At 36.1% G+C, this 15,481-nt stretch overlaps 1 protein-coding gene across 1 annotated transcript in view; it reads right to left on the reverse strand.

Annotated features, from left to right (window-relative positions):
* Positions 1-13,256, reverse strand: part of LOC140138036 (regulator of telomere elongation helicase 1-like) — a 46,680-nt gene extending 33,424 nt beyond the window's left edge. The window contains exons 1-13 of the mRNA XM_072159876.1: positions 13,091-13,256; positions 10,710-10,815; positions 9,455-9,686; positions 8,892-8,985; positions 8,415-8,496; positions 7,669-7,729; positions 6,657-6,732; positions 5,960-6,044; positions 5,327-5,392; positions 4,619-4,760; positions 4,013-4,051; positions 3,049-3,127; positions 2,345-2,442 (exon numbers count right to left, since the gene is read on the reverse strand). Of these exons, the coding sequence (XP_072015977.1) occupies positions 2,345-2,442; positions 3,049-3,127; positions 4,013-4,051; positions 4,619-4,760; positions 5,327-5,392; positions 5,960-6,044; positions 6,657-6,732; positions 7,669-7,729; positions 8,415-8,496; positions 8,892-8,985; positions 9,455-9,686; positions 10,710-10,811 (1,156 nt within the window). The 5' untranslated portion in view covers positions 10,812-10,815; positions 13,091-13,256. The remainder of the gene's footprint in view (positions 1-2,344; positions 2,443-3,048; positions 3,128-4,012; positions 4,052-4,618; positions 4,761-5,326; positions 5,393-5,959; positions 6,045-6,656; positions 6,733-7,668; positions 7,730-8,414; positions 8,497-8,891; positions 8,986-9,454; positions 9,687-10,709; positions 10,816-13,090) is intronic.
* Positions 13,257-15,481: the final 2,225 nt, after the last annotated feature.

Raw genomic sequence — 15,481 nt, forward strand, 5'->3', positions numbered from 1 at the left:
TCAAGTTCTAGCATTTAGAATATTACACACTCCTTCACTACACATTGGTTTGCCTCAAGATCGGTTGTCATGTATGTGATCACAGTATAGAATCATACACACATACAAGGGAGGTTTGTTGGCATGCTTGCAGAACAACCACAAAAAAGCATGACATCATTACCAAACAAAGATTAAGTTAGCTGCCTCTGTGGACTTGACATCTTATTCTTATTGTATGTCTCGTCTGTTCACATATTTACATGGATGTGGGTCAATCTCATAGTTACACAACATAAAAACTATTTGGGCATCAGTTGAATGGCTGCAACATATATTCCCAATTTATATGCATACAGGGTGTCTCAATAAAAATAGGCCCTGTGGATCGGGGAATGTAACTTAAAATATCCGCCGTAAAAATAAAAGTTTCTTGCAGATTCAAAATTATTGAAACGTCTTCTATAGATTGGTGCATAAAGCATCAAAATCCGTTCACGCATCACAGAGATAATTGGGAAACTACAAATAGACTCATTGTTGGACCTTTCCAATGGGACAATACACATTAACAAGAATGTGCTGCAGTGTAGTTTATAATTGAAGAAAGTAATTGTTGGTTGAAACAGTCAAAAAGATCGATTTTCAATATATTATTGGAAAAAAAAAAAAACACCTTGATGTTTGGCAAAACTTCATACTTTGAAAACTTGCTTGATTTATTGTTGTTAATGAGTTATGTACATTTTACAAAAGTGATGTTGTTTCATCCCTATTTACCACATAACTCGAGAACCACAGGACCTATAAAAGTATATCTATAATATCGATGCAAGTTTTGCTAAAGCTCACTACAATTCGCAATATGATGTGAACTACCAATTCACAATAGTTTGAAATAGTGCAAAACCTTAACGCCCAGTGTTGCTATGTAGGAGATAACTTGCCTGATCAGCAACTATGCCTCTTTTCTGTTATTGGTGTTGCTTATCAATTTTTGTTTATTTCACCATAAATACTATCACTTGGACATTTCATTTTGAGGGAACCAATTTCTTTTGAATCAAACATTTCAGCCACTTCAATATAAAGTTCAGCCCTACTGTATGGTTAACAGATGTATGAACAGCGTCATTTTCACGTATTTTTTGTGGGACCTGAGAGCATTTCAAAAACGAAAACAAGGGGTATCATTCTGATATCAATTTCTTTTTAAATTCGCGATTTAATGCCATTTTATGGCAAATGATTAAAAATTGATATTTTTTAAATTTTACAGTCCTCGAAGTAAATTGTATAAATTTTTATGATATGTACGTATACTTAAAGTATATGTAACTGGGACAAAAAGCCGTCTATCATATGGAAATTTTGACTCTTCATATTGAAGATAAAGATTTTCCCCCAAAATACAAAACACAAAAAAAATAGGTCTTTTGGGGGAAATATCATTAATATGAAAGGTGTACATATCATTAGATTTATGAAGTTTACTTCGAGGATGGTTAAATATCAAAAATACAAAAAATATCAAATTTGAATCATATGAATAAAATGTGTGTTATATCGCGAATTTCCAAAAAATACAAAAATATTTGATATCAGAAGGACATTCCTCGCATTCAGAATTCAATTCGATATTTCTGATGTGCTCTCAGGTCCCACAAAAATCACTGCGCAAACGTTGCTATCCGAGCCCTTAACCCAAACGTGTGAAGAACATTCTTTGGGAGATTGATTGTATGATATTGATTTTGAACTATACTCAGCAACACTTCGCGTTTCCTTTTATTTCTTTTATAATAAACTACACATTTCTGTTTATGTGTATTACCTCATTGGAATGGTCCAAAAATGTGTCTGTTTGTACAAAGTTAATTAGCTCAGTGACGCGTGAACGGATTTGAATCGTTTTTGCACCATTGTTAAGCAGACACTTCATGGTTTTTGAATCTTTAAGAATTTTTTAATTTTACTGCCGATATTTTAAGTTATGCCCCAATTTTCATAGGGCCTATTTTTATTGAGACACCCTGTATATCTTAAAGTGTAACATTTTTCACATGGAAAACAATCACTTTTACTTTCATAACATTGTAAATAGTCAACATAGTCAAGCCATAGGGTTGAGCCTATGGACTTAAAAACACCAACTAAAAATGTTGCGGGGTTGATTTGATAGTGTACCAAACCCATACACTGGTCCTTTCAGCTGTGAGAGCTATGCAGCCCACCTCCACCCATCAGCAACTTTAGAGATGAGAACACTTATTCTTCACACACGCTCAACTGCGCAGTATAATTCACCCTTAGCCTTGGACAAGTAAACTTTCTACATGTAGGTAGCCTTTACTATTATACTTACTTGATGTCAGATGTGAGATCATCTTCTCTACTATGGACATGATGTCAGTCCTCTTGTCATATGTCACTTTAGCTTTTGCAAATAGCTCAAATATGTACCTGAAAATAATATCACACAAACTAACGTTTATAACCAAATTCTAAGTTACAAAGACTGTATAACATGTTAATTTGATCTCGTGCGCTAGTTTGTACTGTTTCCATGTTCCAGTGTATGATGCGTAGGCCTCTTCCCTTGTTTGCATGATTATATTAGGCCGGCGGGTAAGCATCATTGATTGATCTCGTACACTGGTATGTAATGTGTTGTTTGTACTGTTTACCCCGCATGACTGCTCATATCCATAAGTACCAGACTTGAGTCCTGTTTATCAGGGACAGTCTGTGTAGCTCAGTGGTAGAGCGCTACCCGACTGCGAGAGGTCTGGGTTTTCAGTGTCCCACACAGGCAGGTATGTCCGGAGTTTTTACTCTGGTATATCTGCCTATGCATGTAATGTTTCCATTTGTAAATTCATGTTTAATTGTGCGATGCGTAATTCTTCTTTCCCCTGTACACTACTTTTGTTTTTCATGTAAGCAGTTAGTGGCAAAACAGCGAATATAAAATTCACTACATTTTCGCATCTTTGTAGCACACCTATGTAATCAATCATTGTGATACATCTATTCGATCGTATGAATTCTGATCCTGCACATACTTACCCTCCTGGTTTGGTGACCCCTGACCCTGAAGCTGGTATATCTACTGCAGAAAGAAGATTTTCTAACTCCATGAATATCACTGTAGCAAAAGACAAAGAAAAATGATAGTAGTGAGAAAGAATAAAGCATCTTATACTTAACTACATTATTTTGAATTGCTTATTTAATCACATCAGTATTGGTTTTAAAATAGAAGCTTTATTATCTTTGAGGACCTTAACTTGAAAACACACTGGTTTCTATGGAATTATACCCTCTTCTGGGGACCTTACCCAGGCCCTCAGAAGTAACTTATACTGGATCGCTTTTGAAGAAAAGCAATTTTTACGCATGCTCTGGGGTTTTCACAGCATCAAGCCGATTGATTGATACTCATCGCTTTTGCAAAAACGACATCGCTTTTGCAAGTTAAAAAAATCTCAACTCCCGAGCGATGTCACTTGTCACATGAATGCATCAACCAATCATTTCCTACCAACTGGATCTATTATTTTGCTAATTAATTTACCTTTCTTGGTCATTAACTTTTGGAGATGTATTAATTCAAACAATAATCATTGACAGGAATGGATGTTTCAAAAATGTATTTTGTGGCCTTTTGAATATTTAATTGTTGTCTGCAATCCTGATCGCCATGATTAGTATAAATGCAAAAGCGATGACTGATGCATCGAAAATTGGGCAATTGCATATCACTGCATCGCAATTGCCCAGCGATCTACTATAAATTCAGCTTAACATACGGGTATAATCATATTGTATCATACATAAACACACTCTACTGTAAGGTGGCACACAGGATCACTTAAAGTTGGAAATGTTCCAATTTGGGAAGCTGGAAGCCTAAAAAATATTTTTGTTCCAGCACTCAACACTATTTTTTAGTCAGAGGGTATGAAAATGGGTTGGTTGGGTGACTAGAGACACACAAATATTTTTGTCAGCCTTAAAGGAGATAACTTACTCTTCATTTCACACAGTTCTTTGGCAACAAAATCTCCTTCTGTATTGTGAAAAAAGAAAACAGAGAATTTACACTAATTACAGTTTTAAAAACAGTCATTCAGTGCAAAAATAATTGAGACTAACCTCAATATTTTGATGTGAAGACACCTTCAACATAGATAAACATAGATTGCTGACCTCAGTTGACCTCATGATTGTGGTAGTGATCAGTTTGTCATATTAATTTATAACTTATCTGGTGTATCACAGTGTCAAGAACATTATATTGAGAAAATTAGGCCTAAAGAAAAAAGCACTGTGTACTTAAGATATTTCCCGTATACAGATACATCAGTAGGATTGTGGATCATTCTACTCATGCCTGGATGGCAAAAGCTCACATAGCCAGTAAAAGTGGTGATGACGAGAGTTCAAGTAGGTAGTGGATTTGTCACACAAATATATAAGCATTTTTTATACCTAAGCTGTATTCTTTGACTTCTAATTTTCTATTGAGTAAATTAATTTTTCTGTAACTTAAGAGAACCTTATATTCTTTTACTACAACATAGATGAAGAAATACATATATTATACATTTATGTCATAAGAGTAGATAGCACCTACCAGCAGCGTTATCATCTCTGAAATCCTTGTTGAGTTCTTCAACTTCTACAGTCCTTTTAAGCAGCTGGTCTGTCTCTGATATGCATGATGCCAAATCTGCTGATGAAAATTCAAATGAGGCACTCTCCTCGCAAATCCTTTCCTGAAATGGAAGGCAAATACATAGGTAGGATCATTACTAGAGGGCACTATTTATGGAAAATTGTGAAAAACTTGTTTTGACCTCAAGAAACCCACTAAAAGAAAATTAAACATTTTGGCCCTACAAATAATGACAGAGCCCTTATTTTTGGCTCAAAAGCAAAAGGGAACCCGGGACTGACCATAGATATCTATCCAGTGCTCTTACCAGCTTAGTTGCATCAAACTGCATAGTATACTATAATACTAATCCAAGATTCAAAATCATACTTCTCCCACACACATGCAACATCAAATTTTGTTTTTGTGCTTTAAATTTCATGTAAGCTAAAATTGTAAAAATATGTCAGTTTAAAAGTGGTAGCTGATACTCATTATCACCTGATGATGTCTGATAGTTTCGGACGAAACGTTGTGTTAACGAAACGCAAGTTCCAGTATTTGATTTAATTTCTGTACTTTTTACTCATTATCAGTAGACTGCAGGATAGAATGTAACACTAAATGAAAGTCACATTTCATCTGTTTCTTGCCAAAGTAAATGGAATGGAATGATTTATCACTTACCACATTATGAGCTTCATCAAATATGACCACATTACCTGACAGTTCCACACCATGAATACGTCTGGCCTAAAAACAAAATCATTCAATAAAACAAGTGACCAACTACATCAAATATTTTGATGCATGTTGATGTCTACCATTTTCTTATGTTAATGGATTGAATCTTGCAATTTTATTTGGGTGTGCGACTTGATGATGCACCTTTACAGAGACGAGCAGACAGAATTTCAGTTAAAGAACCTGATCATTTAGTTTACATCAAGACGGAGTTAGAATTAGGAATACTTCGTCACAGAGATAGTAGCAAATGGCCGGCCGGCTGAGGCAGAACGTGCGTATAAATATAATTCTTTCATAAACACACACATAGAAGATAAAGATGGTAAGGTGTTTTTAGACTGCTCAGTGCCAGAAGTGGGTAAGTGCAACATTTGGCAATTTACACACAGTATATTGTACTCATCTACACATGGCAGCTACACATGACAGCTATTGCACTTACCCACTTCTGGCACTGAGCAGTCGATTTTAGGTGTTGATTTAATGTTTGTGGTGATATTTGATGTCTTTGTAATTTGATAAATTGCTATATGCAGTCTTTACCAATTGAAATTAGAAAAAATTGAAACTTACCTTTGAGTCCAAGAGGTAATTATATGGCATAAACACAATGTCTGCACTTGTCTTCAACTCCCTTGCCATGTAATATGGGCATACTCTGCATAATGCAAGAAAACAATTTGAAGTCATTGCACAAATACAAATAAACAAATGACAAACATTCTCTCAGAAACAGAATGAGTAAGATTTTCAAATTTCAGACAGATGTTAGCTATTCAAATGTGGACGCACAAGTCACTTGCCATACCAATAAACATCTGTGATGCTGCTGCTTGTGTGTATTACATTGCCTCATCAGAACAAACTACCCTATTTGACCTAATTAGTACTCCTCCCCCAATAAGGTCTCCTTATGGAATTTTTAAAGTGACAACAGTTTAAGTCCTACTTTTCAATACACCTGTAAACCTAAATTGCATCAAATGTTTGAATAAAATTACCATTTAAATCATCAATTTTACTGCTTAGGATTCAGGTACTGTATTTCAAATACTTTGTGTGAAAATTCCAAAGTTTGACTTTCATTTCATCATTTGAAATTTAATTTATTTAAAGTGCCCCAAAAGGGTTTGTTTGGTACATCCATGGTTTTAAATATACATATTTTGTACCTTACAAAACTACAGAATTCATTACAGGGATATTTCTTTAAATAATATGAAATAGAAGACATACCGAGCACAACACATATTTTGCATTTTTCACTTACTTATGTTGGTTTCCAAGTTTGACTAGGTCTTCTATATCCAGAAGGCCCTCACTGAAAGCCTTCTCACCTTTCTTATCTACAAAATAATCATAGAATTTAACATAAGATTAGTGGATAGTCTTTTCATATTTTTACCATTGAAAAAATAATATAGGGAACTGTCAGGGGCTTAATGCAGCAGTTGGTAAAGCTATCATGATGCAAGTCACAAGTCCCAAAAATAGTGACGCAAGTCCAAGTCACACGACTCGAGTCTACATCTCTGGTGAGGGAACTTGTACACTAGACTTTCAGAAGAGAGCAAGATGCTCAGCCAACTGAGCTATACAGCTGTCCTTGAAAATGGTATAAAAGGTGTATGAGGGCCTACCGGTTAGAGCATTCAACTCATGATCGAGAGATTGTGGGTACGAACCCTGTCAGGACCAACATCATGTGTCTTTGGGCAAGACACTTCATCTCACTTTACTCACTCCACCCATGTGTTCTGGTTCTGGTAAGCCGACGTTGTGCTTAAAGCATAATGTGTGAAATGGGGAGCTGTTAGGGGGTATACCAGCGGCGTTATTGTTGACTGTTTATTGATCTGTTTATTTACTGATCTATGGTGCCATATAAATGCCTATATTTATTTAATTTTTTTAAAGCTGAAATCTGTTACAATGTACTTGCGGTTGAGTGGTCAGGGTAAACCACATTGTGTGTAACACTTGTATGATTCTAGGTTTCAGTATATCAGAACCAGCAGGAATCAATCCAGGGCTCTCTAGATTTCCGGACTGATAGATTTACCACTTTCCATTTCACCGACTCCATGGTTGACATCAGAGAATAAGCATGTAATGATTATCCCTCCCTTGAGTGTCTCAGCAGCTGTAGAAATAATTATTTGAAACACAAGGGCCTATGTGCCTGGCAGAAAATATCAACCGATGAAGTACAGAGCACAAAAAGACAGTCATAGACACAGACAAAGGACAAACAAGGGCAGAAGGATAGAGATCCAACTTACGTTCAAGATTGTTGTGGAAATGACACATTCTGTTGTCTACTTTAGCACGACACATGTGAACCTGATAAAACAAACATATACAATTTATGAATAACATTAAAATTGAAAACACACATGAAAATGACAATCCAAAGAAAAATGTTCTAATGAAATGAGCAATATTCCATTTCAACCTTTTGGCTCAATTTCAGGCTATTCCATTTGCTTTGAAATCCATACACCTATGGAAGACATGACCTTAATCACCCACACAGGGGTGTAGATTTCAAATGGAATCACCCATTCTAGTAACCTTTGTTATCACAAATCAGCAAGTACTCAATGTCATTTTACAGCATAGGGCGTAAATATTTTGATAATTGGAGATGCTCCATACAATCATCCCCCCATGTTGACACCTGTATGTGGGTTTCTGGCCAAATTAACCTTGTATGTAGAAATTTTCACCTGAAAAGTGCAAATTCTTGTGCTGTTCACCCAAATTGGTTCCACTTTTGCACCATATTACACAATTTTAGCTTCAATATAGCAAAATGTTTTGCATGCTTTGCGCACATTTGTACCATAAACTTATTCTGATGCCAAAAGATGATTGAATCAGTAAACTAAAATATTTTTTCCAACCCCATTAGACCATTGTCAAAAAGAAATTTTTTCCAGTAATTTTGTTATGTCAATGTTGGCCTCATAACAAGGTAATTGCAGATGACAGCTGTATGTAATATGTGTATGTTCTGTTTGTTTACCTTGCCTGCATTGCTATCTTGTTGTAGTACTTCAGGATGAATGCACAGCTGCTCACGAGATCCAATGATAGACATTCGAGGTCTGCATCAGATAATAAACATGGTACAAAAATTATAGCTCTAAGATGAAAATGTTGTTTTGTACTAAGCTGTAAAATATGCCTTTAGAGTGTCACACCAATCGATTGATAACTAACACTTTGCAAAAACAATGTCACTATTGATAGTGGAAAGATTTTCAACACCTGAGCGATATCACTTGTCATGTTTAGCTGCATTGACCAATCATTGCTCACCAGTCGGATCTATCATTTTGTTTACACTGTACTTTTAATACAATTTACAAAGGTACAAGTCGTTAGGGACTTAAGCATAGAATTCCTTTGTGAAATTTGACACATGGGGGATGAAGAGAGTGTATATATCTGGTTATTTTTGGTTCTACTATTAAAATCCACAACCAAACAATTCCAATACCTGTATGCTGTGTCCTTCAGCTGGTCCACAGCTTGTGAGAGCTGTGAGTGAGTCCTGGAGGCATAGATGATGCGAGGTCGGTCTACAAAATTACCTGTGAAAATGATTCAAAGATTCAAATGTTAGTGGTTTAAAATTACATATGTGTAGTGCACTTCCTTTAAAAGCTCCCGCCTGAAATTGCTTCCCAATCCCTGGATTACTGCTACTACCATCATCCCTAATACCGTATTCATTCCAATAAGCGCCCACCCAGGATATTTTCTATTTGTTAAAGAGTACTATTAATGTTGAAGTGACAGATAGACGTTGATATAGTGAAATAAATGGAGGACTACACATCCCGTGTAAACTTGCAATACATTTTCTACATCAGAAAAGCTACTAGAACATCTCAGGACCTTTTTATAAAGTACGTAAATTTGTCTCTAATAAACGCCCCTCACGAAAAATTAGGCAAACCAGGTAAAAAATAAGCGCCCACCCCCAAAATGATTTTGTTAAGCGCCCTGGGCGCTTATTGTAATGAATACGGTACAATGTCCACCTGTAACAAAGCCTACCTTCTTGTACTTCACCCCATCCTGAACCAGTAGCTCCTTCTTTGAGTTCCTTTGACAATTCCTGCCTGAAATTGCTTCCCTCTCCGCCTGGATTATTGCTACCACCATCATCCCTAATACATTTTCCCAGTTCTTGGGTCGCAATGTAAGCTCTTCTCCAAGCCAATGTTGAGCAAAGAAGACTCACAGTTTTACCAGTTCCAGTGGGACTCTCAAGTATAGCATTCTGACTCTGCAAAAAAGATGGGGGACAATAATCTATTTACATGGTGATGATGACTTCAATGTTGTAAATAGTCTAAATTTAGTGCTACATGTAGTTGAAGTGTAATCTAATTTGTAGCAAAATAGCATTTGGCAACTGTTGTGATGCATTTACAAAGAGTAAATACCTCTATACTTGTGCTGGTAGCAGTACCATATAATAGCACTGCATGTTTTATGAAACTGAGATTTGGTTGCCTGTTTGCTGAGCTCAGCCAAGCTTTGCTGACTTTACTGAAGGTTTTCTTCGCTTGAGCCTTCGATACTAACAAGCGAACAGTATACCAGTTGCTGATATGCATCAGAGCCTTCATCAAAGCAGCAAGATTATAAACAAGGGTTGATGACACAACCATAATTAATTTCCTTTGTGTTCAGTATGTACGGTACACATTAACGACCCACTCATCAAATGCTCAAGTGGCTATTAAACAAGCATGTTGGGTCTTTTTTTGCGGTCAATAGAAAATAACGTGTTTAAGTGGTGTAATTATGTGTCAAGGGGTTGTCAATTCAAGCATGGTTGTAAAATAGATTTGATCGATTTTTGGTCAACGGTGATATCGGAGCAATGTGTTTTCTACAGTCTTTTATGAGTTTGTCAAAAGCTGTCTACGCCTTCACTAGAATGCATTATCAAAGGCAGCCAAGCTTGGCTGAGCACAGTGAACCACTTTGGCTGTCCTCCTTTATACTTTATATCATTTGTGATGCAATGCAGTCCGGTGTCGGGCATATCCACTTTGTTTATAAAAGTATTTTGAATTTACAATGCCACAGTTTGCAGGAAACCGTGCATCAAAATAGAACTCTGGTTCCTCATTATTATGAGCAGTTTTAGTCAATCTTAAAGCAATATTTGGTTATATCTTTGAAATCAACATTCTTGATAAGTTTTATCGGCTTTAAAATTCTCTGCATTGACCAACAATCCAACATGGTTCATGATTTTCTTGTATTAAAACCAATATAACAAGTATGGTATACTTACAGTTTGTAGGCATTCAATGACTTTGCTCATGTAATTCTTCTGGCATTCATAAGGCTCAAATGGAAACTCTATGTTCACTCCCCTGCACTTAAATGATGCCATTGTCCTGAATGGGGGCAAAAAAGATCAATAAAAGATTAACTTAAATTCTTTAAACCTAAAAATGAACTACATAATACAGACTAACAAACATAATTATTTAAAACAATATTTTCATGGTTTTTTTCGAAACAGAAACATGGTAAAATAAAATGTTTTTAAGCTCCCCTCATTATTGCCATTATTGATTATCGCAAAATATTTTGCTGGCGATATACGATATTGAAAAAGTGGCGATGAACATAATATGCGTGACAGCAGCTATGTTTACATCAGTGACGGTACATGAACAGGTCTTTGCAAATAGATGTACTAGTACTATATAAAACCTGTAATTTCAATAGACTATGCTGAGAAGGTATCGCCCATCAGTTTCAACACTGACTTGCAGTTGCAGTACTTTATTACAATTGGTATAATATATATTGTGACTTTCGGTACAAGCCCAATTGAAGAGACAATTTACCAGATGTTGGCAGACAGCTCCACTTTCTTTCACAATTATTTCAAATCCATCAATATTCACTAATGTGATGGACCAAAGTATTTACAAATCTTTTCTTTTAAATTTCTATGTAAATATGTATTGAGTTTGGGCACCGGTTAAAGGGGCATTTCGTGATCCACAGCCTCATCCCCCCACTTTTCTCAAAAAAAGTTGAGATTTTTATATCACTGGAAACCTCTGGCTACATAATGTTTATGTACAAAATATTTCTTGCAGATTAATTCGTTTTGCAAAGATATCGTGAAATTTGAATTTCGTTCTGGTGCACCAGAACGAAATTACAACGCATTGTCTATGGAGCAGTGTAATACACATAATCATGCATAACTCGCAAAGCAAAAATCGGAATCAACTGAAATTTTGGGAATAGGCTTTTTTGTGGATATGTACTGAAAAATGTCATAAAAAGAGGATGCTAGGATCACGAAATACTCCTTTAAGCCTAAGTTAAGGCCAATTTGGCCGACTACAGTAGGAATTCCAATTGAATGAACGCAGCTTTCAACAGCTGTACTCGATCCAACCGCAATCCTATATCGCGTATTTCAAACTACAATGCAAACACACAACCATGGATAGATACAATGCTAACCAATAACGAGTGTGTTGGCATGGTTGCATTCTCTTCCGTGTTTACACACACACAGTCGCACACACTGGCGTACATCGCATAGTGTACGCAGAAAAACGTCACACAATAAGCCCAATCGCCATTCTAACTTCCGGTTTTTGAGAGCAGTTTTGGGACACTTTGACCTCTGACATATCGGGAAAATTGACGTAATTATTATTAATTTTCTTCTTATTGTCATAATGATTATTATATTTAGTACGTACAAAAACCCAATATTTCTGAATTTTCTGAAAGGTCAAAGGAAAGTGTCCCAAAACTGCAAAACTGTCCTACAATGCATTGCAAACTTCCAATGCCGATTTGGCTTATTGAAAGCTGCGTTCATTCAATTGGAATTATTTGTTAACTGAGGTTTGCTGCGTCTCATTATAGTATAGTTCATACTCATACCTTTAAAATTAATTAAAAGATCGCCATACAAAAAATGTTTATGACTTTTTTTTGTAAATGTTAAAAACTGTTTAATATGTACAACAACATCCAAAATTTTGGGTTAAAAAGACAAAACAACCAACGTTTCGGGAGCATTCTGTCGGTCCAACATCCGGGCTATCTCTAGTCTCGGGCCCAAACTGCATGTGGCTCACGGTTTGTTGTGAACAACAGAAACCGGCTGTGAAGGAGGCTACATAGCGATGTTGCTGGAGTGACATTCAATTTCGGAAAAAGCGACACTCGACCATGGAATTTAATTTTAAGTTTGTCAGTATAAACGGTAAATCAAGTAAGTTTCTTTCACTCTGACATGTCTGAAGACTTATAAACGGTTGTTTGATTCCACTAACTATTTGCGATCGAAATTTACATTACACCAATGACAGAAATTATCAACAAAAATCGAATCAGGGACTTGTTTTCACTCGAACATCATCAACCGGAAGTGACATGACACGGACCGACAGAATAAAAATATCCCTTTATTTTTATGCTCCCGAAACGTCGGTTGTTTTGTCTTTTTAACCCAAAATTTTGGATGTTGTTGTACATATTAAACAGTTTTTAACATTTATTTTCCTTGGTTATGTACACTACTTGAATCTTTTTAAGATCCATTCAAAGTTTCCCTGCTGGTCAGTTGGTACTGTTTTAGCTCTTTTTTTCTTTTCTCTCTTTTGCTCTTTTTTTTGTAAGTAAGCTTACCTCAATTCTTAGAATTTTGATGGCAGTTCTGAGTTCACTCAACACTCTCACTGGTGGTAGACAGAAGACAGTCATATACTAACCATGCCAAATGAATAGCTTTTCTGTTGAAGTAAACATCTAAATATCTAAACATGTTTAGGCAAGACTTGAGAATGATTCATCAATCCCGCCACTGCTGTCATCGCTGAATTTATGTGAGTAAACTTTGACCAGCTGAGCTTTGACCTGCTTTGACCCCGAATGACCTTGACATCGCCCGGTTGAAAACAAAAGGAAGGGAGTTCTCGAAGGATTCAACTGAAGGACGTAAAGGTTTGTCAAATTTTAACATTGTGTGGTAATGCATACATATTTACTGACAATAAAGACAAAATTAAGGTTTTATACATTGTGGACATGGTCTATGGTGGTGTGCACTGTTTGCACAATGTCTTCATTTTGATGATTTTCTGTCATTGTCTGTAAGCTTACTGTCCCATCCATGACCATAACCATGTATTGAAGTACATCATTCATGAATTAGGGGTTCATTCATATATATATTTTCATGACTAAACGGTTGTTTATGCCCGAGGGGCCGCTTGCGGCCCGAGGGCATAAACAACCGTTTAGTCATGAAAATATATGAATGAGCCCCGTTCGTTCATACATACCAGAACATTTTGAGATTCTTATTTCATCAAAATAATAACAAAAAATTCCAAGTAACATTATAAAAAAGACGTGATTTTCCTTCATTTTCCCTACACGGCGATCGCACATCCGGGATACCGGGCATAAACGCTGTTTATGCCCATCTCTCGACCAATCACGCGCGCTGTTACATAGCGTGTATGTATGAACATGATCATTCAATTTCAATGTCAATGAATGATTCATGGTAATTTACATGACAAATAACATGCAAATGTGCATATGAGGTGGGATAAAACTGCGAAGGATCTTTGCAAAAGGCTGCTTCATCGATGATCCCACAACTACCGGTATTCTGTCGGTCCGTGCCACGTCACTTCCGGTTGATGATGCGACTCACAGTTATTATTATTATTATTTATTCTTTCTTTATTGAGGGTAATACTGCTTCAGTGACAAGCACTGCTTTTCAAGCAGGCCCTCATTGTATACATGTTATAGCAACAAAATATATTACGATACACAATATTTACAAAAGTAGCATACATAATATACTAGTATTACAAATAAGTATAATGGTATCATCAAATACAAGAAAATTATAAATACCATGATTCAAAATACAGAAATACAATAATTATATTTATACAAAAAATAAGCAAGCAAATGAACAAAATGTAGATAAAGACAGGCCTAAATTTCTTTAATTTTTGACTGAAATTGGCCTAAAGTCATATTTTCCATCTGCTCTCTTACTGTCGGTGGCAAAGAATTCCATGCATAGGCTGCCCTGACGTGAAAAGTACGTTGACCCGAATTTGATTTAAATTTTGGAACAATCAATGTATTAGAAGTATGATTTCTATAATATTTACAGTAATTTCTTGGCCAAACTGGAACACTATAAACGCTAGTGGCTCCGCGATAAACACACACGAATATAGCGTGGTACAGAAGAAAGCATGCACGCGCCTTACATTGCGTACACGCTTAGTACGCTACAAGGACGCAACGCACATGTTCCAGTTTGGCCAAGAAAATACTGTAAATATTATAGTTATATGATTATGGTTATCATGAACAAAATCAAATTGAGAAGATAAGTATGATGGATATTCATTCTTTAAACATTTGAAAACAGTCATTAATAGAGTATTATGCCATCTTTGATCAAGTTTAACCCACTGCAAAGTATTCATTAAATCATTAGTTGGTGTCCTTATATCTGCTGAGAGAATTATTCTAGCTAAATTATTATGAAGTACCTGAAGCCTATTATGGTACTCTACACTAAAATTTGACCAGACCATGCTGCCATAATCAAAGTGGGGAATAACAAGAGCATTAGACTTCTCCGTAGTCCACTTGCCAATTGTGCACTACTCTGGCTATTTACATTTAAGCTTAAAACTCTGATTTAATTAATGAGTGCACAATTGATAGATTTTCACAACTGATCTTTTCAGTCACCGTCGCCCTCTGTTTGTTAGCTTCCCAAGTGGACTACTGACTTTGCCTTGAGAGTTAGGCCAATTTCTGGCCTAACTAAAATTGGTGATGATGTAATGCATCTTTAAAAATGAATCTGGCTTGTGATTGGTCGCCCAGACCTCGTTATTGTTTAAATCCTCCCGGCGTGCTGGTACCATTATAACTATACATGGTACACAACTATATCTAGGGAATGCGGCGCTTTTGTGCTGGTGGATGAACGTATGCATCTAGCGCGTATTGTACCACCATGCTTAGTCTTGT

The sequence above is a fragment of the Amphiura filiformis genome, chromosome 17, assembly GCF_039555335.1.
Source record: "Amphiura filiformis chromosome 17, Afil_fr2py, whole genome shotgun sequence".
NCBI lineage: Eukaryota > Metazoa > Echinodermata > Ophiuroidea > Amphilepidida > Amphiuridae > Amphiura > Amphiura filiformis.